General features: G+C 43.3%; 1 protein-coding gene across 1 annotated transcript in view; it reads right to left on the bottom strand.

Annotated features, from left to right (window-relative positions):
* Positions 1-26659, bottom strand: part of Arfgef3 (ARFGEF family member 3) — a 148773-nt gene that overhangs the window by 20651 nt on the left and 101463 nt on the right. The window contains exons 17-28 of the mRNA XM_050159506.1: positions 26479-26589; positions 23887-24037; positions 21483-21800; positions 16369-16502; positions 15682-15827; positions 12349-12528; positions 8886-9030; positions 7404-7526; positions 5012-5115; positions 4331-4475; positions 2762-2890; positions 143-319 (exon numbers count right to left, since the gene is read on the bottom strand). Of these exons, the coding sequence (XP_050015463.1) occupies positions 143-319; positions 2762-2890; positions 4331-4475; positions 5012-5115; positions 7404-7526; positions 8886-9030; positions 12349-12528; positions 15682-15827; positions 16369-16502; positions 21483-21800; positions 23887-24037; positions 26479-26589 (1863 nt within the window). The remainder of the gene's footprint in view (positions 1-142; positions 320-2761; positions 2891-4330; positions 4476-5011; positions 5116-7403; positions 7527-8885; positions 9031-12348; positions 12529-15681; positions 15828-16368; positions 16503-21482; positions 21801-23886; positions 24038-26478; positions 26590-26659) is intronic.

The raw sequence follows: 26659 nt of genomic DNA on the forward strand, positions 1-26659 counted from the left end.
TTACTGGTTCTAACCACATGGTTATATTTCATTTGTTCCCCAGACAGAGGCATTTACATCAGTCATTCACTAAGCACTTGGAGATAACGATGCTACATGCAGAAGCAATGACCACAAGGGCTGGCCCTGGCACTGTAGCTACCTGAGTGTAGAAAGCTTTGGATGTGCTCCACCACCAGCTCGCAGGACAGACCGATGGCATGCTTGAAGTTAGCAGATGCCACATCCCAGTAGGAATGGTCCTTGTGGCTACGGCGGAGCCACAGAGCCATCACAGGAAGGAGAAGGTGAACAACTGCATAGATTCCAAACCCTGGGCCTGAAAAAGGAAGGGAAGGGTCAGAACCGTGACTGCAGGAGGAGTAGGGGTTTCTTGCTATGGCTGGTATCAAAGATCTCTTTCCAAAGAGCTCCCCAATATCTGAGAAAATATGGAAGAACTGACAACTCACTGGGTAATAACAGGAACATTTTTCTTCTTTCTATGATTTTAGCTCTGTAGGTATAGGAATACACATACAAATTCAAATATCACAAGGCTAAAATGTCACTTAATCTCTTAGTCCTCAGAATCAGATGCATAAGGACATAGATGCATATAGAAAGAATGTTGAAATATATTACATATATATTTCTATAGGACATAGGTTTGTTTATTAACAGTCTGGGTCTCACTGTGTTACCCAGACAGACCTTGAACTCCTGGACATATGTGTTTTCCTGCGTGAGCCTCCTGAATAGCTCTGTGGCTACAGGCAATTTCCCACCACACTGCCTAAGCTTTAAAAACTACTTTTTGATAAATATGAAGAACAAAGTTTGTATTATAAACAGTCCTTATTTTCACTGACATATACTATTTCCATTATACATAGGTGTAATTTATTATCAATTTCAGTACTGACAGACATTTAAGATGTGGATTTTTTTTATTCTGTAGACAATGCTATAAAGAAAATATTTGCTTCCTTAAAAACATTAGATTTTTAAAAACAAGATAAAAATAGGGTAGGCTTGGTTCATACTTCTATTTCTTGGGCTGTTTACAACAGCTAGATTACCAGTTTCAGGCCAATGTGGGCTAAACGGTAAGACCCAGCAAGAAAAAAAAATAATAAAAGATACAAAAGATAACGAACATGAAAATTACATAGTCTATAGAGAGTGGAGCAAAACTGTGCCTGCAGATATAATTCTATTTTAACATAGAATAGAATTAAAGTCGTTTTTGAATGTACATGTATGTATGCGTATTTAGAAAGACTCTAAATAGTTGATTCCACATTTAAAATAATGCTTTATAAATGTCATTCACTCTTATTAACTGCTTCTCACTTTTTTCACAATTTTTTATTTTAGCATTTAAGAGAGTTCAACAAATAGATATTTTTGACAGTAAACACCATTCATATGTATCATGTGTTAATTAATACGAGAACTGAAAATGGCACTTACTAATGAGATGTACTGAGGAGCTGTGGTGCATAACTCTTCAATGGGACGCTTTTAGCTTTTAAACATGAGACTAGCTGCAAACTTTGCAATGGGTTTTGAGAAGGTGTTAATAATCAAATCTTTATAACAATGGAGAGACATCTTCTCACTGTGGGATTAACTAGTAGTTTCATTAAGGTTCTAATTCTATTACTAAAAACTGAAATTTCAGAGTTGGAGAGATGTCCTCAGCTGTTAAGAGCTGAACTCTGGTCCTTTGGATTCCCAGAATCCACAACTGTTCATAACGTCGGTTCCAGGAGATCTGATGCCCTCTTCTGGCCTTTCCAGGCACTGTATGCACACGGTGCACAGACATTTATGCAGGCAAAGCACCCATAAAATAGTAAATAAAAATTTCTTTGACTGAGGAAACTTTGGAATGAAGAATAAAAGGAAACTTTGGAATGAAGAATATGTATGCTAAGTTTTTAAAACTCATATCAAAAGATGCATTTCTAAGGCTTCTTCTTTTCTACACACAGGGGACTATTTCTAGTATTCAGGTATTATATATGTGCTGGCCTGACCTTGGGGTTCTGACAGGATGCATCTTCAGCTGCAGTCACTAAGAGGACCTGCTGCGCATGTTCAATATGCTCCCTTTTAAAAGGGCCCCACCCACCTCCCATCTCTCTCTTTCTGTTCCTTTCTGCTTCTCTGCCTGTCTCTGTTTATCCCCCTCCTCTCTGTCTGTCTGTCTGTCTGTCTCTCTCTCCTCTTCTGCTGCTCCTGTCCCCAGAGGCCGGTTTCCTCCCTCCCCTTCTTTTTATATTCCGTTTACTTAACAAAAACCCCTCTGCGTGAACTCTGTTGCATGGTGTCTTTCTCTCTCGTGCCACTTCTAAAATTACAACACAGTCCTAGGTGCTGTGTGTCGTCTCCAACTCTAATCACATGACAAGAGGCTGCTTAGTACAGCGTGTGCTCATGAGTGACAGATGTATTGAGCTCTCCTGTCAGTCCTGGGGCCGCACAGGCTGAAATCATGGCAAAGCCAGCTGGCTTATGGAGACACGGATGGATGGACGTGGGAGTCCAACAGCATCAAAACCACACATCTTTTGTAGAAATTTCCGGGCCATACCTGACCCATCACTTCACTGTGGCCATTCAACACATGATTACTGAGCATCTACTGAACGTGCAACTTTGCATTAAATATAAGAAACAGTGACCACAGGGGAACATCCAAAGAGGTACCTTCTTGGAAATAGTTCCATGCCCAACAACCCCTCTGCCAGTAGAAGCAGACGGAGACACTTACCAGGTGTTTTGGTAACATCTCTCAACAGCTCAAAGAGTAAATCTAAGGTTGGTGGTTGGTGTTGCCGAGGGCAGTTGGACACAGCTGCTGTTAGCTGCTCCAATAGGATGATCCAAACTTCTATCAGACCTGGAAAACAAAAAGTGGACCCCTCTGAAACCCAGATATCCAGGAAGAATCCTCTCAAGATCTCGGTGAGCACTGCGTATGAATGACAAGTGGCCCTGGGGTGACCGTCATCGCTTGGAGTGTTAGCCCTCAGTGCCTATGAGAGGCAGAGATTGGTCAATATGGTCTGAAAGACTCAAAATTCTTCCCTAACTCCCCACTTTAAAAATGGCAACATTATATGTAAATTCGATACTGAAATGACTGTCAGACTTCTTGACATTCTAACCAAATGATAATAAAAATATAAAATTGTCCATTTGGTTTTATTTCCTGTCTTCTTTGTTTTTCTTGTGAGATGGGGTCTCTTGGAGCTCATGCTTGCCTCAAACTTGCTATTTAGCCAAGGAACCTTGAACTTCTGATTGACATTTCCCACCTCACATATACATAATAACACACAAAACATCTAAACAGTTCTGAGAACTGATATATTCTCAGGTATTACCATGGGTTTTTAGTATACATAATTATCCTGCCCAGTGAAAAGTACAAGCATTTACAAAAATATCATAAGTATACATAGATTATACAAAGCTAGGCATAATAGTTGATATATCAAAATTTATATAGTCAGTCACCTCCCAAGTGCTGGGATTTCAGGCACTTATTTTATATCATATTCACGTGGAGATGGAGACCAAACTCAGGGCATCATGTGTGTGAGGTAACCATGACTGAATAAGCTATATCCTTAGCCTTACTGTCCATTCTTCTAAAGGAACAAAATTAGCCACTTCCATTATTTTTATAATTTTAGTTTGTGTAATCATTAATACTGTTTCTCAAATTGAAGAGTGTCATTTGCATTCCCAGGTGTGGACTGGATGAGGTCTTCTGAGCGCACAGGCAGCAGGTGCGGGCAGGTGTGCACACACTGGAAGATCACTTGGAGTTACTAGCTAGGAGGTGGGTTTGTAGGAGCTTGCATGCCACCTAATTTGAAACAAAGTCTTTAAAAGCATTCTTTCCTTAGCCCACAGGCTTCACCACTCACAGTCTCCCTTCAGTAATGGCTTAATTTCCCCTATCTCTAAGTAGTCTTAGGGGGGAAGTAACTGTGTTTCCTTGAAGCTAGTGAAGGCACTTGCTGCTAGCCTATATGAGCACCAGTGCAATTTTGTCCTAATTTGCTAAATTCAAGAAAAAAATCAGGGTTTGAATGGGGTCCGCATAACTGCGATGGTTTTACACCGAGGCAGCCATGCCAAAGAAATGGCTTAGTGTTGACTTTAACCAGAGATTCCAGGGACTCCCTAAACTTATCCTGATAACAATTATATAAAAACATGGAAATGGATGACCACTCTTATGTTATGATCTGTAAACTAACTTACTTATTCCCTAAGATTCTGGGATTAAGAACACAACGAACCATCCTAGTCAAGTCAACAAGCTTACCAGTGTCGTCATCAAAATCCGACAGGACTGATTCGATTCCATCTTCGCTGCTGGCCGACTGCTCCTGAAGCCTTCGTGGCAAGCTGGCAAGTCGCCCACTAAGGAATATTGGCTTTAAGGGCATTTTGTAGATCTTGGCCAATAACTAGATAAGAAGACCACACCAAATAGTGCACTTATATATTGGAAATTTCTTGGTGTTAGAGAACAGTAGGATTATAATCCACTTATTAAAGGGGACCCAGAACTATAAGGGCTCCTGAAGAATAAACGTTCTTATGATTTGCATTTAAAAGGCAACAAAAACATTTCTGTCAAGAAGCAGATGCAATAATGCTCACTGGCAACAGAACGGTGCCTAATTTTCCAACATTTGAGTTATATATATATATTTTTAAAAACACTCTCAGGTTGCTGTGAACATGTCACATAGTTTTGTCTCTGGAGAACCCCAGAGAAGAGTCCATGGGAAAATGGGCACCAGATTCCAGCTTCCCCTTCCCATGACCCCACCTCTAAGGAAGCAGAAGAACAAGAGAAACCCGGGAGATGGAGCGGTCTGAGGTTAAGGTGGAAGAGATGAAAGTGTCTCTTGGGTCTCAGCTAAAGACTTTTGCTGATGTCTTATGAATACCCTCAGCTGTGGGGTGTGGAGCTGTGTTTGCCTCCCCCCCCCAGTACCTGAGAACAACGTCTGAGGTAATCCAGAGCTGGCAGGCACAGGTCTGTGGAAGTGGCTCCCACTCCGGGGACACAGTCGCCAATCTCTTTACAGTCCACCTCCCCTAGGGCAGAGTGGGGACAGAGACAAAATTACCCATGTTCTCCAGTCACAACATGTGACCCCAATAAATACACATGGGAGGGGAAAAAAAACTACAGCAGCTCGGATAATCCCAACGTGATTCCGCTCCATGAATGTTCTCCCTAGGAGGAACACTTGGTCTGCTCCGGTCCAGTACTTCTGGTGGCTGAGAGAGCATTTCTGCACACCAGCACATTAACAGTCTCTGCTGGATGATGTGACTTCTGAGGCTTTGGCGACAGAAAGCAGTCCCAGAGGCAGGCCTTGTAAGGCTGGAATGAGGCTCTTGGCCTCTCTCTTTGGATTTTTATCTGCTGCCAGCATGGGGTAATAAATGAAGAGCCCAGGAAGAGCAAACATACAGGGTTTGGAGTCATAGGCAACTTAACTGGACTTAAATTAGTGTCTTTTCATATAGTTGTAGAGATGTAACCCATCTCTGGAAAAGATTTATTTATAGGTTAAAAAAATGAGAATTATAATTTTTATTTTCAGTGTCGTGAATCTGTTTCTATACTTTTAATAAAATTCTTCCACAGCACTGTGATTATTGCTAATTGTCTGCAATTGTAGCAGCAAGCATCCTTCCCTATGGGTAAACAGACATAATTACTAGGCATTAATTAAAACTTAGAAGCAATGAGGCATGCTGCTACACAAAAGAAATAAATGAATTCACATTTTAAATTAGGGTTGGCAAACTTTTTATAAAGTGCCAGAGAGCAAGTACCCAAGGCCCTGTGGGTCATCCTGCCTGGGTGTGACTTCATTCCTGTTGCTCTAGCACAAAGGTAGAATAAAACTGTTTTCAGGAAAATCCGTTAGGGAGTTCGATTTGAATTGTAAGTTTGCCAGCTCCTGGTTTACAGTCATATATACCTTACAACTGAGAACAGAGGCCAGGGCGAATTTGTGGGGGAAAAAAAAACAGCTGGAAATGAACAATAGCGTCATTTCCTATCCTCTCCATTTAGCAGGTGTTACCTTTTCTATGTTGTATACCCAAGTGATGTTGGCTCTGGAACCAGGTAGTACACAGGAGGCATGACTGTACGGGGTGTTCTGTCTTTCCCACGGAACCCCAAGTCTTACACCTTGACTCTCCTTCATAGACCGCACAACAAAACAGAACCCACCTTTTCAAAATATCTTCCATGTACACATTAATAATTTGGCATCCCTACATGGGTATACATGAAAACATGAGTGAAAATTTCAGAAGGAAGAAATTCCTAAATTTTAAATTACATGTGTTTTTGTCAGTAACAAGATGGACGTGATCTGCATCCAGGCTGGATACAGCACCCACCTATTGTCTCTTTGTAGCCATCTGGGTTACCAAACTGCTTGATGTGATATCCATGTATTGTAGTTGTTTTTTAATTTTTACTATATTTTTATTTTTATGTGTGTGTTTTGCTTGCATGGATGTCCCTGGAGAGGGCAACTGTATGTTGTAACAGAACAGGGTAAGGATTGCCTACAGCTCAGACTAATAAACAAATACATTCTGTGCCTTTGTTTTGTTCTTACTTCAAAAATAAGGGTGACAAGTGTGACAACTTGTGTCCAGTTTCTTTCACAGAGAAATAATTAGTGTATCAATTATCTATTGAGAAGATATACAAACATCAAGTTTCTATATTCCTCATTTCCAAGATGCTCAGGCTCTCTGTGTAAACCTCTCAGGCATGCAGTTGTCTTCCAAGACTCAGGTTTAATCCCGAGTCTTCGCTTCATCTCACCCAGATGAATCTGTGCTCTGTAAAACCCAGCTCCAGCCGGTCAGGCTGTATACAAGACTTCACCCTATTAAACGTTTCTAACTTGAGCATCTAACCACCTACATGCTCCCTAAAATAGACCAGGACTTCAAGAAGGGGGAAGCTGACTCATCCAAACACACATTGCAATTCCGAAGGCAAGAGGAGGCATTCCTAAGTTTACTTTCCGACTGCCAACCGTGATACTGACGGGCACGGTTTCCTACACAAGGTCAATTACTGAAGAGTAAATGGGATATCCTAAGATCCAAAAGGAAGTTGGTATAAAATAATGTAGAGTTTGAGAATGTATTATATCACAAGATATTTTATAAAGTAAAAAAAAAAAAATCAACTTCAAAGTGCAGTGAGCCTCTGAGCCCATGTGTCCATATCCCAGGATGCATGCTTGCTCTTGCACCCTGCCTCCAGGGATGTCCCTACAAAGTCACCTTTAAAGGGTCTACTGTGACCGAGGGTGTCATTAAAGGAGAGTTCCACTTACCCAGTCCTTTGACGAACTTCATAAGGCACATGATGTAACTGGTGGCTGCATTAGCAAAGACCTGAATGTTGTCAGTGTTGAGAAAAGCTTCAAACACGTCGAACACGGGAGCCTGGCCTTTTCCTGAGGGAGGAATGGGATAGATTGTAAGGAAGGGAGGTTTTTAACCCTTTGTGGTGCTAACGTTTCCAGCATCTCCTAGGTAGTCTTAGAAGAGTCACTGGAGAAGTGTTTGGATCTTTTGACCGAATAGCTAGCCTATCCTGCTGCTTCACCTAAATGGGAGCTATGGGGAGGCTGGGGAGATAATGGAGGGTCGAGCTGGAGGAACACAGACCCAGAGCAATGTGTGGTCTACAGTACAGTAAGCATGGGGCTTCTGGAATGTTTCAGCACAGGAGACTGCAGAATATCGACAGAAGAGCCTCTGGGGAAGTACACTCGTTCATTCATTCCTGTGCAGAGACACAGAAGGCCCGAGTCTGCTTGTCATAGAAAACCATGCTTGTAGAGCTGTCAATCAGGTGGCTCTTGACTGGCATCCAGGAACTTGATTCTCAGAATATCCCCGGGCAAGTAATCTCATAAGATGCTTCACTATCCTAGGCTGAGCAAAAGTTTTACTTTATAGTGAACATCTGGGAGTTGGTATATGCCAGGTACAGTATGTCTATGTGACCAGTTTCAACATAAATGGACTTTATGTTGCTGCTACTTCCACTGCTCAGGGAAGAGTTCCCTGTGTGATGTTCTATGGGAAGGCAAGGAAACCTATAGGATCCTTCCAATTCTCTGTCTTTTTACCTTATAACCTGGCTATGCCCTTATTATATTACCATAGTGAAACTTAGTCATGAGCCATGCAATAAATCTTACCACAGCTGCATGCTCTATCCCACAAGTCCTTCTGCTGGGTTTCTGAATGTTAATAAGGCCTTGGGGATCACTGAGACAACACCCCTGGACTCCGGGCATACCAATCTATTTCTAGCCCGACCAAATTCCCTAATTATGATTTCCCTGTTTTATACTTTTCTGTCTTCTTACTTGAAAATAGATACAGGCTTAGTGTACCTTTTCCTAAATGCTGGGGACTAGATGTTTTTCAGAATTTGGAGTTTTTCAGAGTTCGAAATAGTTGCTAGAATTTACTGAGACTCTGAAATCCATTTTTTTTTTGGAATTTGCAGCAGTTCATATTTTCAGATGTTCAAGTTGTGACATTTCCCCGCTGTGGTCTCAGGAAGTAACTCTGTATATAGCAATACAGGGTGGACCAAAAACCTTTTGGCATGAGCAGGACCTGATGAGCTCAGAACTCTGGGTCAGCTGGCAACAACCCAACCCCAGGTCTTAGCCTCATGTTCCCACTGACAAAACATGGCTGGCAGAACAGCTCTCCTCCTGTTCTGTTGATGAGCCAAGATTCGGCCTAAGAAACGAAGGTGCCTGCTGTGGCAAGAATCATCCAACTGTTCTTACCCATGGAGTACTCCCCAACCAGGTACTCCTTCACCTCCGACTTGTTCCCGCTGTGCACTGTCTCCAGAGCACTGAACAGGGGTCTCCATCCTGACTGGATCTGCGTGGAGCACACCTCAACCAGCTCTCCGATGGAGGTGACCACCTGCACAGGGAAGGCAGAAGTGGTTAATTAATACAAGGAGAACTTGTAGGGAAGGTGGCGGGCTTCTCTGTCCCCCTCCCCTCATTTCTGAGTTAATTTTAGTGAGAGAAAAACACAGCTGAGACAGACTCGCTTCTTTTCCCAGTAACTAATGTTGCCGAGTAAATTTCCCCAAGATCAGCCTTCTGTGAGCTTGCTGGTTTTTGTATTGGGTATGTGCCTCCTCATCGCCTTCCCACTTCATGCTTTTTAAGTAACTCCTACAACTTCGATTCGTATCTTTTTTTTTCTTTTAAAGATTTTCTGTGTGAGCATTTTACCTGTATATATGTATACCATATGCATGCCTGGTGTCCAGAGGAATCAGCAGAGACTTTGTATTCCATAGAACTGGAGTTATGGACAGTTGTGAGACATCATGTGTGTGTTAGGAATCGAACCTGGGTCCTCTGGAAGAGCAGCCAGTGCTCTTAACCACGCAGCCAACTCTCCAGTCCTGAGTTTTCCTTTTTATTATTATATCTTAATTTTTATCTTTCAGGGAATACAATGTTTAATTCTGATAAGGTCTGATTCATCATTTTTTTCTTTCTAAGGGTCATGTTGCTGGTATTGCTTCCAAGAAAACTCTGCCTCACCCATGCTTACAGTTATTGCTCTTGCTCATGTTAAGTCATGACCAGTTTTCAGTGTGGTGTGTGTGTGTGTGTGTGTGTGTGTGTGTGTGTGTGTGTGTGTTGAGAGGTGAGGGGTTAAGCTCATCTTTCTTACAAATGTCCAAGTAAAACTGGCTGAAAATACCATCGACTTCCTCTGTTGAATTACAAGAGTGACTTCCTCACAAGTCCATTGGCCAAAATCATGGACTTCTTTCTTTAGAGGTCTTCCATTTTAATATGAACATTAGCAATTGTAATTTCCCTCAAAATACTAATTTAACTACATCCCACAAATGCAGTATGTCATGTTTTCACTCAAGACATTTTTAAAAAAGATTCCTTGTCGTTTCTTCATTGACTTAAGGATTACTTAGAATTTTGATGTTGAATTTCCAAATATTTAAACATTTTCCCAAATAATTTATTATGAACCCAATCCCATGATGGGCAGAAAATATACTTTGTATGATTTGAATTTGGTTAAACTTATTGCGACTTGCCTCATAGGTTTGCATCACAACTATTACAGAGAAAGCTCCACAAGCACTTGGAAATGTGCACCTGTCACTCAGACTGGTCCTCAGTGTTGCTCATTATCTATCTCTACCCAGAGTCATTGCTGTCTGGTTGTTCTATCAATTGCTTCAAGGGAAGTGTTGTGATATCTCATTATAATTCATTTTATGTCAAAGGAAAATGTATACTGTGTAAATATACCACATTTCCAATTGCATATAGCTCATGCAGATTAATACTTCCACTGCTATCCATCCCCACAAAATTTTCATCTTTCAAAAATGAGATTCTCTGCCCATTAAACAGTAACTTTTCTCCACGGTGAGTATCTCCAATCCGTTGTTGGGTCTTCATGCATCTCCAAGGTTGTGTATGTGTAAGTGCCCTGTATGAGGGCCAGAGGTTGATATTGGGCAGTTTCCTCTGTTGCTCTCCACTTAACAGTCTACCACTGAACCTGGAGCTTGCTGGTTTGACCAGGTTAGCCAGCAGTCAAGCCCTAGGGGTTCTCCACTTCAACCAAGATGGGGTTACAGTGAGCATCACATGCCTGCTTTTACACAGGTGTGGAATCTAATTCAGGTCCTCAGGCTTAGATAGCCAGTACAGTACTGACTGAACTATATCTGTAGAGCCCCCTCCTTCATTTTTATATCTTCCCAATGTACTGAGTTGGTTTTAATCATAAAATGCTGATGTCTAGTAATAGTAATACTCTTTGCTTGTCTTTTATCTTTGACCCGACACTAACACAATTCCACAAACTCTGTCAAAGCTAGAATCTGCATGGTTCTAGCTCTACACTGTCTTCTTCTATCAGCCTCTCCTCCTCACCACCGCAAGAGAGTAGCCCAGACTGGCTTAGAACATCCCATGAAGCCCATGCTGGCTCTGCTCTTGTAATCCCCCTGCCTCCTGGAATTGTAGGCACAGACCACCACCGCTAGCTCTTGATTCCATCTGATGATGTGACTGTGACCACAAACATTTCCATCAATGGTTTCTTACTTTCTCTTGGGGACACACTCTTGGTAGAACTGCCAGGCTGTGTTCTGAACCAAGTAAAGAATTTGCTTTCTTAATCCAGCTTCTGATGGTAATTTCCTTCGCATCTCACCTGTGGTTATCATCTCCCCTTTGCTTTTAGCCGCTCCCCCCCGCCCCTCACTCCACAGCAAGTGAACCAGTACTCATCATGGGTTCGATTTGCATTTTCCTAACGATGCTGCGCATCCTACTCAAAGCTACTATGCATGTGGATCAACTTACATCAGCATTTTGCTGTTTCCCATACTTACTGTACCTTTTGTTCTTCTAGTCTTCTTTTACTACCTTCTTTATGTTAAGCACATGCCATTTTAACATCTCTGTTTATAACACAGAATATAATTCTCTTCATATATACACCACTTTCTTCATTTTTTAATGAGGGGATTATAATTTGCACCTTCAATTTATCACATAAAATGTCTAGTTAACACTGACTTTATTTGGGAGGAAAAAGCAGAATTTGGCTTCTATATAGCCTCATTTCTTCTCTTTTCTCTAATGTTACTTATTTTTATATTTATGCTTGGCCTAAGGGAAGCCTGAGTGAGATTTATAGCTGTCATTGGCTACTACAACCCGGAGAATGTGATATGATGAACTCTGGCTTCATCTGATGGTACAATCCATTATAGCAAAACCAGCCCAGGGGCTGTGTAGGTGTCCATCCTCTCTGGCTGTCACCATGGTGCCATTTAAGTAGGTTTCATTTTCTTGTCAATATGTCATTGCATTTAAAAGGAAACAAAAAGCTCTATTCAATATCTGAGTTGATTTTGGGAGAGAGCCTGCTGAGTTCTGGACCTACCAATGTGTCACCTGTGAGGTCACCGGGTTTGCTTTCTTCCATTTGTCCCCCATTAGGCAGGGTGAGTATGATCAATAGTGCGGTCTATAAGCTATCCATCAGTGCAGCCAGATTCTGTAAGTCTGTGTTTCTATTCCATCAATTTCTAGGGGATCCTGGCTAAATTGTTTAACCTCGCTTTGTCAACTGCTTGGGAAGACAGCATGTGAACCAGAGCACAGTGCCTGCTTCTCCCTCCCCAAATGCCAGTCCTGGAGAACAGGATGCCGTAGCCCATGTCACACTGACCTGGTCTTGAACGTCTTCATCACACAGCTCCAACTGCATGATCCGCTCAAAGGGCCGGAAGAGCGCTTCGTTGAAATGAAAGTGAGGTGGCTCATTCCAGTCTGTGAGAACCTCGGTCAGGATGTCATGGATGAAGGAAACAGCCTTCTGAGACACATGGCGCTCCTTGTGGCAAGCGGCCTGCACAAGACAAGAGAGAGCTGAACACCAGCAGGAAGCCAGGTGAGGAAAATGTGGCTTCTGAAGGCTTCCCCAGCCCACCTCATTATGTAAAGGTAGAGAGAGCGATTCTGTTTAACAAAATTCTAAGGAATTTTAGCATACAGATGTTAATACATTGAATTGCATCTGAAATTTAACCAACTGGTTAGATACAACTTCAACGTCAAGCTAAGGTTTCTGGAAGAGGAAAGGTTCTACTATTTTCTTTTTTCTCAGCTTGACAGTTTTCCTCAGCAGTACAGAGCACGGGCACCGCAACCTATGCAACTGCGCATGCCTCATCCTTAGTCATCCCCCTAACATATTACGATCAAGTGTGTCATTTGTCCCCTAGTGAGGTGCGTCAATTGCAATGAGAACATGAATTGGTTCACAGAGCTGGGATCTAATGCTCTTTCAGGAGTCCATTCCACATTGGCTCAACTTTGACCTGGGACCTGCTTTGTCTACTGTCACAACCGAAACCATCCCCTAAGTATCAAACTGTGATACGGAGTTTGTGCTCCACCTGAGGAAGTCCTAAGAAGGCCGTATTGATGAGTGGGGACTGACCGCCAGGGGTCAGCCTAGAGAGAACTCTGATCAGCCTTCACAGGTAAAACTCTCATGAACTAGTTGGTACTAGTCTTTTTTTTTTTTTTTTAAATATTTTTATGTTGGGTTGGTATATTTATTTATTTATTTATTAAAGATTTCTGTCTCTTCCCCACTGCCGCCTCCCCTTTCCCTCCCCCTCCCCCAATCAAGTCCCCCTCCCTCGTCAGCCCAAAGAGCAATCAGGGTTCCCTGCCCTGTGGGAAGTCCAAGGACCACCCACCTCCATCCAGGTCTAGTAAGGTGAGCATCCACAAAACTGCCTAGGCTCCTACAAAACCAATAGGTGCAGCAGGATCAAAAACCCACTGCCATTGTTCTTGAGGTCTCAGTAGTCCTCATTGTCCACTATGTTCAGCGAGACCGGTTTTAACCCATGGACCCCACTCTTGGGAATATACCCAAGAGAGGCCTTATCACACAACAAAAGTATATGCTCTACTATGTTCATAGCAGCATTGTTTGTAATAGCCAGAACCTGGAAACAACCTAGATGCCCTTCAATGGAAGAATGGATGAAGAAAGTATGGAATATATACACATTAGGGTACTAGTCTTTATGTCGGCGACTACGACGGATATATAAGAAGGGCCAGTCGGAATCAGCCAAGAGCGCTGTCTTAATTAGGGCTTCTATTTCCAAGCTAAGACACCAAGACCAAAAGCAACTAGGGGAGGAAAGGACTTCCTTCCTCTTATACTTCGAGGTGACAGTCCATCAGTAAGGGAAGTCAGGACAGGAACTGAAGCAGGGGAGAAGCCTGGAGGCAGAACCCGATGGCCGAGGCCGTGAAGGTGTGCTGCTTACTGGCTTGCTCATTAGGGTTTACTCAGACTGTTTTCTTTTAAGCACCCAGAACCACCAGCCCACGGGTGGTGCTACCCACAATAAGTTAGGTTCTCCCACATTGGTTACCAAGCAAGAAAATGTACCACAGGATAGTCCATGGGCTAATCTGAGGGAGACATTTTCTTAACCGAGGTTCCCTTTTCCCAAATGATGCTAGCTTGGTCAAGCTGGAATAAAACTAGCCAGCACGCTAGACCAGACCAGAATTACCAGAGCATTTGCTTCAAGTTTCTGCTAGAGAAGATCAATGAGCGAAATACAAGGATGCTGTTTGAAGCTCCACGGCTTTCAGTGTAGCTAATGGTAGCCGAGTATCTAGACGATGGGACCTTTGGCCTTGGAGAAATTGATATTTTTTACCTTTCTTTACTAGACAATCTTCAGGTTAGTAAATTAAATTCTGTGATGTATTTTCTTGTTTATCTTTACTAAATAAGTGCAGCAGGGTGTTTATGAAGTTACCATTGTAAATAGGGCAATGATGTTCCCTGTTACTTCGCCAGTGGAGTGGTTTGAATGAGAAATGATTCCCATAGACTCGGGTATCTATGTGAACACTTGGTCCCTAGCTGGCATACTGGGGAGGTGGAACCGCCTTGCTCAAGGAAGTGACACTATTGGAAAGCTTTGAGATTTAGTAGCATCACCTGACCTCCAGGCTGTTCTCAGGGCTTTGCGTTTATATCTGAAGGTGTGACCTCTCAGCTTCCGGGCTCTGCTTCCCTGTCATTATGGGAGCTGAAGTCCAAATAATCCCTGCTCTCTATAAGCTGTCTTGGTCTCAGAGTTTTATCACAGTGACAGAATTAGTGACTAACAGATCCAGTCCTCATGTACTGCGATGATTTGGTATAGAGCTACCACAAGACTGATCCTGTAAACTGCTTTACTCTGGGGAGCGGGAAGGTGTTAGTATTCACTTCAGGAAAACCGGGATATATGGTTCCTTGTTGGGGGTTGCAGACCCCTGGTTCCTTGACTTTCTTTGCCTGCCGGAGTAAACAGCTTGTTTTCCTGTGCCTGCAGCTGCTCTGAGCACGAGACCCTCATGAGTTCCTGATGGCAAGGGAGTGAATTCTGGCTGGAAATCCCAAGAGCTGGGGCATGGCTATCAGTTAAGGATCCCTATATAAGCTTCCCTGGAGCACAATAAAGTTGGCATTCCTATTTCGAGGAAGACCCATATCCCCGTGTCGCTGCCTGTATGTGTAGGTTTTTAAATCTCCATTCCTTTTTCTGACTCGTGTACCATCCTATAGTGCTGGTGCTACAGTTCCCCCTCCTAAAAATATGTCCCTAGAAACTGAGTTATCAGAGAAGAGAGACAAGAACCAAAGATGTTGCCCCAAAGGGAAGAATTGATTGAGGGTTCTACCTTTTAGCTCCAGACTCAAGATCAGAATGTAAGAATCAAGAACCACCTTAGCAAGGAGACTAGTTGAGCCATATACTTGGAATAGAGGTGGCCACAGTGAGACCAGCACAGCACTGATATTCAGGTGAGCCCTCAGATGCCTTGATATATAACCAGAGAACACTGGCGCTTATGACCAGGTTATGGGAAGGGTCTCATTGCCCCATGGCCCTCTGAATACAGCCGCTCTGCTGGCTCTGTAGCAAGCCTTCCCTGAGCTGACACACAGGTTCTTCCCACCTTCCACGCTTACCTCCACCAGGTGTGGTGCCACAAGGCTCCAGCAGCGCATCACATGGAGCAGGGGCCGGGCTTTGCTCCTCACGATCCTCAGCATGGCATCCCCCAGGCGGAACAGGTGCAGAGCGCTTTTGCGATCCTGGGTAGACTTAACTTCTCCTACAGGAAGGCAAGATGAGAAAGCCCAAACTCAGGAATAGTTCAAAGGACTCGAGCACCAGGAAGTTGAGAAATCAAGGCAGTGGTCTTGGATAGCAAGATGGTTTCAGATGCTCATCAAGGAAGGAGAGAGCCTTTCACTCAAAATCAGAAAGGTGGTCACTCACTAGGACCAAAAACTATCCCCAATTCAACACTATGTCCACAGAGAAGGCAAGACACAGTGGCTTAAATAGTAACGCTGAGGAGTTAGACCCTTTTAGTAGCTGCATTGGAATAGGTCAAGGATTTCCCTCTTTTCTCCACTGATCTCATGTATAAAACAAGGGGGTAAATATAACTACTTCTTAAAGTTCCTTTTATTATTAAATGAATGTGAGGGCCCACATCCAGTGCTTACCATGAAGCCCAGATCATGAGGATGGATGTTTCAAACTGTAACAGTTATGACTGTTGCTGTCATGTTTCACACATGCCGTTGGCATCCATCACTGGGGTTATTTCATCCTTACCTACCACCAGTTTCTCCAGGGAAAATTACCTGGCATAGCCAGAGAGTAATCGACCGTGTCTGTCACAGAATGGAAAAGCTGGGACTGAGACGCTTTCTTTAGCTGGTAGAGGAACCCTCCCAAGGCCGTGAGGTTCAACTTATCTGTAGCATCGTCGAAGAGCCTGGGTGCAAATAAACATACGTGTTATGTGGGAACAATTCAGCAAGGGCGTATGGCAGAATAATTATGATATATTCAGCTGAGGTGATTAACAAAAACTCCGAACACTGCAGGCAAATGGGTGGTATGATCATAACCATTATTAATGTGCCAAAGTCTGCACTAGCAATGGGATTTTCATGCAATGAATACCATACGACATCCTTGAAAAAAATCTTTGCAGGTTCCAAGCTAGCCAGTTGGGGTAAGTGATCCTACAGTGTTCAGCAAGAATGTGAAAAAATGACAAAGTATTGCTTCCAGAGATTCCAGGGCGATGGGGAGAAGGGTGAGATGTACATCAGGTTCCCATAACCACCGTGAGCAGTGAGGCCACCTATGGTCTACCCGCCAAGCCTGCGGGGATGTCAGTGGTGTGCCATACCATCTGCACAAGGATCACTGTCTTGTGCAGGAAACTGAATCCTGAGCCTTTACGAAAAGCTAAGATAAGATATACTAAGCTTTAAGACAGCAAGAGTAAAAGAAATGAGGCATTAAGAGACATTTTATAATTCTGTAAATTTTATAAACCCAGCTGTTGAGAAAGATGAAGCAAGCTTGAAATTTAACATCAAAGTCAAGGACCTAGTTTGAAATGCCAAGGACCTTGAAAAGTCATTTCTTCACACGAATGACTGCAAAGCTCACAGGAAGCAAAACAAAACTTTAGTCTGCAGATAAGTGCAAATCAAACCCACAGGTTCATTCTGGACGCCAAGAGGAATGTATGAAATAATTTCATATGTAGTGTGTATTGAATTTTTCTAATCACAATGTCTTCCATTGCCATCTGGATCAGAGTGTCATGCTTAACTAAGATTCTGTAATTTTGCTGGGTAGTGGTGGTGCACCTTTAATCCCAGCACTCGGGAGGCAGAGGCAGACAAATTTCTATGAGTTTGAGGCCAGCCTGGTCTACAGAGTAAGTTCCAGGACAGCCAGGGCTGTCACATAGAGAAACCCTGTCTCAAAAACCAAAAACAAGCAAAACAAAACAAAACAAGATTCTGTAATTTTAGGGCTGAATAGATGGCTCAGCACTTAAGAGCACTGGCTGAATTTTTTTCGGAGGACTCAAGTTCAATTCCAGCACATAGTCCCAGGGGATCCAGTGTCCCCCATGTGTATATGCGGTACTCAGGCATACACTTGGGCAAAACATAATATGCATTTACAAAGATTAAAAATAAATCCTGCAGCTTTAGTAGATGAGGATGCTACTACTTTGTAGAGTGTATGCAGCATGCCTGAAGCCTGGGTCCCATCACCAGCACACCATAAACTGAGAGTGGTGTTACAAGTTCAAGGCTATAATCACCCCCACTGAGGATATTAAGGCTTGAAAGAGATTTAAGGCCATCCTCAGCTATACAGCAAATTGGGAACAGCCTAAGAGACATGAGATTCTATTTTTTTTTTTAAAAAAGCCTGCACTTATTACACTTGTGATGTTGTCTGTAAAAGTATTGGAGTGAGACAGACTCAGAAGCCTTTGCTGGCTCCATCATTCTAAAGTGGAACGATTGAAAATGAATTAGCTAACGCCACTGGCCTATCTTTTCCTCCTCTAAGAAATAAAGCTAACAACTCTCATGGTTAGGCTGCCTGGAGGGTTGTCTGGTCTGTGTGGAGTATCCAGGAGAGTGCTTGGCACCTTCACCACGAACTAATGTTAGTTTCTATTATATAATTATTATGGCCTATTCACTGGAGCCTTTGAGTGGTGAGGATGCATTCTGAGCACGGGAGCTGTGAAAATCTTCGACAGAGAAAGCAGAAGGACTCAGAAACTTAGCCGGCTTTAGACCCATCCTTGTCTCATTCTTGTCTCAAGCTTAAGAAACTTAGGAACCACTTTAATCATCCAATGAAGAGGACTAGAGAATTTCCTTTGAGTAAATTGTTCACTCCCAGACAGAAAGTGAGACGGAAAGATAGACCAAACACACACACACACACACACACACACACACACACACACACACACACACGATGTTGAGGTGAAGAGGTTATCCAAAACAAAGATTGCCAGCTACTTATCACCATGTTTTGCACAAATAAATTAAAAAATTCAATAAGCTTTTAAAACTATAGTTATATTAGACATATTTTAACTTTTAAATACCTTGTTAAAATTTATTTTTGTAGCCAGCATTAACAGATATCTAATTTAATTAAAATTAATCCCCCTTTGATTGTTCTTCCAAGAAATTATATCAATATAGCAGCAAAATCTTTTTTTATACTTCAAAGATAATTATGTTTACAAACTGAGGTCTTATATTGGCATGAAATATCTAATGAAAAACACAGCATACACACAGCACAGGCACATAGCATACATCATACAGATAGAGCAACCACACAATACATACCCATATACACATACCTCACATATACCAGCACATACACATAGTACACACAGTAAACACACAGTGCACACAACTTTGCTCAAGTAAGCACACAGCTCACATTCACACACATGTACCAACAAACACCAGCACAAAAGCACACACATCACAGTACACATACACATATACACACATATCAAACACCAATATACAGCACATAAGCACACACAAACTTCACACACCAAACACCACAAACACACACACAGTTTGGTAGTCTATTAAGTGTTCTGAGACTTCAGAGAATACATTTATTACGTCATGTGTGCTAGTCTCATAATTTCAACAATCACTGTGTTCTCTATCAACACCAAATTGGGCTACATTTTTAAATGTTTTCAGCTATTAATTTCTTAACTAAATGCACATGGTTATTAACAGAAATACTAAGACAATAGATATCCTGCCTGCTTGGTTTTGTAGGTCAATATCACTGTGCCCTCCTATGAAAGGGACATAGTCACAAGTGGTGATTTGGGATTCAAGCAGTGACTATATTCTTACACTTTAGAAAAGCCGCCGGACACTGTCTAATACAGTCAACAATGCTGATGTAGTTTGTGAGACTCCCTATGCTTCCAAGGCTGGAACACATGATCCTCCTGCCTCAGCTTCCAGAATGGTGGGGTTTTAGCTGTGTGCCCATGCCTGGCTATGTGCAAGTATATCTTATAACGAGCATTAGAGATGACTTGGCCTATGGTGAGGTATATATTAGTATCATTCCCAATCTGTGATAATGAACAGACACAAATAATATACAGATATATAAAAATTGCTCTTAAAATTTTAAGCCATGATTTCCTAAAGGAGTAGCCAATTCAAATTGCAGTGCTTATGAGAAATTATAATTTAATGCCCAGTAAAAGAATATGAGTCAAAAAAAGGATGGAAACAATAGTTAAATATTTCTGAAGTATTTTCTTTGCTATTTTGTGTTTCCAATTAGGATTCTATTTTGCTTCTGGATCTCTTAGCCATTTTTTTTCTTTTGCTTTATCAAAGAGACCCCAGGAGTGTTACACTCCCCCTGACACCCATGTGCCACTTCCAGGATCCAGAAACACTTGAATAGCCAATTCACTGGATAAATAGGAACAAGGGATTATTCTACCAGCCAGAACACTGTGCACAGTGTATGAGCCAGTGGGGAGTAAGCCTCGGTGTAACTGTTTCTACAGACACTATCAGGCAGGTCAATATCAAGGTTAGGACAGGCAGCCAGGGCTCTCTGAGCCCAGCCAGTGAATGCTCAGCCTGGTGCCTTAGCCACTCCCTGTCTGTTCCCTTTATAGGAGGCCTGGGCATAATGACTATATGCTGAGTGGATAGATAAGGCAATGCCATATGTGACTGGGGCTCACAAACATTTCCAACATCAAGACATGTTGCCAAATAGTTGAGGCAATAGTTGGTTTTCCTTCCTTTACCTTAGGCATCATTAAGTATCATACTTCTGGGTTCCTGAGTGAAAATTTTTATTATTTTCTTTTGTGCGCATGTGTGTGTATACATATGAGCACGCATGTTCATATGTGTGTAGGTGCATGTGTGTGCACATGTGCTCAAGCCTGAAGCCGGCGATAGGCATCTTCCTTGATTGCTCCCATTCCACACATTTGCTGCTTCAGGCTCTCTTACTGAACCCAGGGCTTGTTGATTTCTGCCAGCCTAGGTAACTATCTTGACTTAGGGATCCTGTCCTTACCTCCCAAGTGTTAAAAAGTCCAGGGCGCTACCAGGCCTGCCTGGCTTTTTATGTAATCCCTGGGGATCTGATCTCCAGTTCTCACCCTTGTGCACCCAACACTTTGTTTACGGAGCCATCACCACAACCCATGGTATGGGATTTCATAGCAAGAATCACCAAAACATTGAATCTTTACTATTTCCCAAGCCATGTTCTAGGTGCTGCACAAGTTATTACTTAATTCAACCTCATAACTACCCCATAAGAATTATTTCTAAAAAGAACCTCGTTTTACCAGCGAGGAAGCCAGGGCCCAGTGAGTTGTCAGACATGGTATCAAAACCAGGGACTTAAGTGCAGACAGTCCGCGGCAGACCTGGAACTCAGGCCTTAGAGTTCATTCGAAGGATGGTGTGTGGTAGGGGGAAGGCAATGCCTTCAGAAGATGGAAAGAGGGCTGGGAGATAGCTCAGTTGAAGAAATGGTTGCCTTTGCCATCCCAAGGACCTGAATTCAACTCCTAGGACCCACATGAAAGCAGAGTGTCGTGGCTCATATTTGTAAGTGATCCCAGAAAACGAGGGCCTGCTGTTTGGCCAGCCTAGCCTTCTTGATAGGTTCCAGAGAACCTGTTGCATAAATAAATGAAAAGAAAATAAAAAGGTGGATGGTGCCTAAAGAACAGGCAAGGCACGCGCGCGCTCTCTCTGGAAATCATTTTCAGTATCTGGCTAATACAAGTTCTCCCCAGCTGATTTTGAGACCAGACAAGTGAATATAAGCACAGCCACCAGACAATCACCAGCTCAGCAGCCTTGTGTGGTAGGCTAGCCTCAATTACCTGTCGGCCTGGGTGGAAAGGCTGAGGACCACCTTGGCGGCACTGTTCCCACTCAGACTGCCTCCCCGGAAGTCTGAGGTCCGGCCACGGCTGCACTCCTGAACAAGCTCCTGGATGGAGCGTGGCTGCACCACAGGGGCTGTGCTCAGGGAGGGGCCCTGCTCCAGGGTCTGCTCCTGACACGAGCCCTCACACTCAAGATCCCCAAGGAGGCCAGAGCTCCCGGAGGTCTTCTGTGGCTGACGGATGGTCAGAGGGGGCTGGGAGGTACCATCGCTGAAGTGGGTGTGCTCCAAAGTGCCCACATACTCACATACCCTAGAAAGAACCAGACAAACAGGAAGTGAACACCGTAGCCCAACATTGCCAGCTCTATCCACCCCATAGCGAGAGAAGAAGGAAATCCAGCTAGCCCTAGAATTAACCCCAGTTTTTCCCCTTTTCTCTTATCATATTTGGCACTGCCATTTCCTTACTATGTATGTTTCTATGTAGAGACACAAAACTTGTTTTAAGTTGGACCAATCTTGGCATAGATGAAGGAGTCCTCAGATTCTCTCACCCATCACTCTTCTAGGGAAAAGATAGGCAACAGATCCCTAGTCTTCACTTCTGTGTTGCCTGGCTTACTGACTTCTGAGGACCAATCCCACTCCATACTCCATGCTCTGATAGGATCTGAGAAGCACTTCCTATTGACTGGACCCCAGAATGAGCATGCACACGACAGACAGGCTCTCTCCACACAGTAGAACTCTACCAAGCTATGATGTGACTTGCTGTGGGACAATGGTCTTGTACCCTGTAAAGATTTGTCACCTGTATTGGTTTAATAAATGCTGATTGGCCAGTAGCCAGGCAAGAAGTATAGGTGGGTGACCAGAACAGGAGAATTCTGAGAAATGAAAAGGCTCAGTCTGCAGTCATCATCCAGATGCAGAGGAAGATGAGAATGTCTCGCTGATAAAGGTACCAAGCCACGTGGCCAACACAGACAAGAATTATGGATTAATTTAAGGTGTAAGAATTAGTTAATAAGAAGCCTGAGCTAACAGGCCAACCAGTTTATAATTAATGTAGATCTCTGTGTGTTTATTTGGGACTGAATGGCTGTGGGACCAGGCAGGACAGAAACCTCTGTCAACAGTGTCTGATGCTGATAACTCCATGTATCTCATGTTCAAGTAGGGATTGGGGCTGGGGCAAGGGTCCCCTAGCAACATCAGAATAGACATGTGTAACTGCCAACTCCAAAGTGCCTGCTCCTAGCAGGATTTGGGATTAGATGATTTCTAAGACATCCTTTATCTCTGACAATCTAGTTGTCTGAGGGTATCCTGGATAAACCACTCTGGTGTGCTCTAATCTGGGATTTGTGGAACTCACATTGCTTGGGCAACACTCGAGTCTCCTCTTTGGTTTCCTTGTAAGACAGATGCAGAACATTTGATCATCCACTTCTCTGTCACACCCCTTTCTATTCTGGGCTGCTTCATCCTGGTCCTTTCACGTTCTTCTCAAAGTTGGTTGGCTTTACAGTGCTTGGATACTGCACAAGCTCTTCTCTTAGGAACTCAACCAACACTGTGGCTTGATTAGTGCTGGTGACGTGAAACTGACCTCAGATCTTGCTGACCTCCAACTGCTCTCCTCCCATGGCTGGTCTGCTTGCAAGGCATTTCAGTGTGACACCTTGGCTGATGCCTGCTTAAGGCCCAGCTGAGCGTAACTGAGCAGGGCTTTCCCCCTTGTTCTTCTCCTAATGCCAGTGCTTGGAGAGGACTGGCTCTAATCTTGGACTACAGAGTTGGAGTCTGGAGTTGTCATTTTGTTTTTTATTTTACAGCTGTTGGCTGGGAGCCTCTTCAATGGCACAACACTTAAAAGTCAAATTTTTTAGTGGCCTTTTGCACAGATGTACTGTTGTATTCTTATTTTTCCATGTCTAGTTAAACGAGATGTCTTCAGTGACTATTGTATGTAATGATGTGTGTATACCAGGTCTTTTTTTTTTACATAGAGATGACATTAATGAACACATAATAGTTGTATTATTGACCCCTGAGCACATCTTAGACTCATGCATTGAAACTGCACGGTTGTCTTCCATCTACCACTTAGGAGTCTAGGGTTTTCCTCCTTGGTGTAATATAATATATCTGAATCCCACAGGAGTGTCAACAGATAAATCACAATTCCCTGAATGCAGTTCCGCAACTCCGTTCTCCAGAAACATACATCCAGCGGTCCTTATCTCCTGCCCTGTGTCTCACTTGGCATGTTATCTGAACAGTAAGGGCTCATAATCTGCTGGCAGAGCCCGGAGCCTACAAGACTCTGTCTACCACCCCAGGCTTCCCAAGGTGGGGTCTGTGCCATCAGGGGTGGGGATCCCATCATGCACCTGAACACGTGTGGCCAGCAGTCCGGGTTGTGGCTTCCCATCTCCAGGCCTACGCTGAGGATGGCATCCATGCACAGGACGTGGGCTGTGTGCAGCCACACCCCCTGCACCTTCCCCATCTGCTCCAGTTTCTGCTCCACTTTTAGTTTCACTGTGCCAGAAAGACATTTATTAAGATAGCAGTCTGAGCAAGGGAGACAGAAAGGGAGAAAGACAGGATGGAAATGAAAGAGTGTGTCGTCATGCAGGGGCAAAGGGTGACAATATACTTCGCTGGCTGCAAGCGCCTCTTCAACAGGGCCCATGGTTCGCATGCAAGCTACTGGTTGGACGAGTCCCCATTCACAGATGACTTCTGCTCTGGGACTCTAAGGTCAGACAGATCCTGAGCTAGGTACAGCTTCTTCCGGCACCCTCATGGGCCTGGGTAAGGCACGGCTGTGTGGGTGAGCTTTCGTGTGCTGTGCTAGCTCCAGCTACATTGTCTGCTTCTAGCCCCTCGTCCTCCCCTGTGCACTCTGACTCATAACATCAAGGCATTCTCGGCAGTCTGCAAGCCTCTCTGAGCTTGATTAATGTTATTTACGCCTTTCTTACGATGGTCATCCCCAAAGTATGTCTATGCATTTGGAGCACAAGCATGACTTCTTTTCAAGTGAAATCATGATGTCATTTGTCCCCAAGAGTTCACACTTGTATCTGTGAGCTATAAATGCTTTCTTGAAGGATGATGGAGAGGCAATGACTGAGGGAGGATGCAAAAACTGACGCAGAAGGTCAGTGATGCTAAATGGGAAGGCCAAATGGCGTGCATCCTTAAAGAAAGCCTTCCAGTCACCAGATCTGGTGGGATAAACTGGGTGCTAGCTCAGCACTAAGAAGCAGAGAAAACTATCTTCAAGGTACTCAGCCGCTTTCATGTTACAAGGAGAAGGTTGTTTTTAGGAAAACACTATTTACCTCATGAATATGAAACTGGTTTTATTTTGTGTTTATGATTAGAACATTTTTAGCTCTGTTAGTGTGTTGTGTTTCAGGAGCTGTATATGTAAGAATTAAACGTTTACAAATATTTATAGGTATGAGTGCTTTGCCTGCAGGCATACCTGTGCCTATGTGTATGCCGGTTCCCGCAGAGGTCAAAGGGGAACTTGGAGTCATACAGATGTGTGAGGGTCACCAGGTGAGTCCTGGGAACATAACTTGGATCTTCTGGAAAAGCAGCCAGTGCTCTTAACAGCTGAATCATCTCTCCCCAGCCACAAGAATTTTTTTTAAATGATTCATTTTATTTGTATGTGTGTCTCTGTGAGTGTATGCACACACGTGTGTGTAGGCATGCATGCATACCTGTGCATGTGCAGAGGCCTGAGTTAGGGTGTTGGATCCCTACGTTGTAGGTCTTTGTCTTGTGCGTAATAATGGGGGTGCTCGGGTCTGAAAATGGGGGTGCTTGGATCTAAGAATGGAGGTGCTTGGATCCAAGAATGGGGGTGCTTGGATCTGAGAATTCTTGTCCTTATGATCAGCACTCTTAACTGCTGAGCCATCTCTCCAGACCCAGGGATTTATATTTTTGAGGTAAGTTCTTGTTATGCAGTTCAAACTGACCTCAAATTTTTGATCCTCTCATCTCAGATTCGTGAGTTGGGGCACACAGATGTACACTACCACAGGTAGCTAAATGTGAAGATTTTTGTGTGGCTAACAGATACACAATACTTGAGTAAACTTTCATTCCTTTTTTTTCATCTTTCCCCAGATCTACACGAACTACTTTGCTTGTTAACAGTTTTTTTTTTTAATTTAAATATTTTAAATTTAAAAGTTTTAAATTTAAATAAAAATTTAAATATCAAAATATTACTTGTTTGGGGAACAGTGACCTGAATTGCTTGTTTCTGCTAAAAATACACATTTTCTGTGACTAGCTCTTTTACATACCCACAGATAGCATCAGCGTAGTTTAGATCATGCTTTTATTTTTATTTCATTTTTTTCTTCAGCCTGCTGCCTGCCTTGTGTCTTTCATTGCCATTAGGAAAGACATCTTCTTTTCCTTGTGTCTAGAAGGTCTTCAGCTCCACTGGCCCTTTCCTGTGTGCACAAAGCTCGGGTTTTTCTGAATGAAGTTTCTCTGGCCTCCTTCTTATGGGTTCTATTTGATTTTCTTTCTCATAACAATGGCCAGTTTGCCGTTCGTACTTTGACCTGAGGGGTCTCTAATGTGCACTAGAGGCCTGATGATGACCCCGGAGGTGACTCAGGTGGGCCCCTGGCACTCTTGTTAGCAACCAACTGTACTTTCCCAGTAGTAGCCAGTATGACTTGTTGAGAAAGAGACACTGTTAGCATTAGGGAGGTTCCCTTGCCCTAAACAAACTCACGTGTATGGCCCAGTGGAGTTCCTGACTAGTGGCAATTGCCTACTGTGCATCATACACGGAATGGGGACCAGTCTCCAGTGGTATATGCAAATGTGTGTACAGCATCATGGGCATCACACACAGAATGGAACAGGTCTCCAGTGGTATATGTGGATGTGTGCACAGCATGACAAAGGCACCAGGAAGATCTGCCGGAAGCTGTTACCTTGTGCTATGGCATCGCTGGGCTCCTGGGCTTCCCTTTCTTCTTTCTCTTCCTGGACACAGGAAGCAGCCGCCATCTGGGCAAGGGCTGAAGCGCAGTTAGCAGCAACCCCTTCAGAAGAAACAAACATCTACCCCTTAGCTGAGTATGTTCTCCAGATAGGTACCAAAAAGAACCCCTT

The sequence above is a fragment of the Alexandromys fortis genome, unplaced genomic scaffold, assembly GCF_014885135.2.
Source record: "Alexandromys fortis isolate MF-2015 unplaced genomic scaffold, M_Fortis_MF-2015_v1.1 scaffold_107, whole genome shotgun sequence".
Classification (NCBI taxonomy): Eukaryota; Metazoa; Chordata; class Mammalia; order Rodentia; family Cricetidae; genus Alexandromys; species Alexandromys fortis.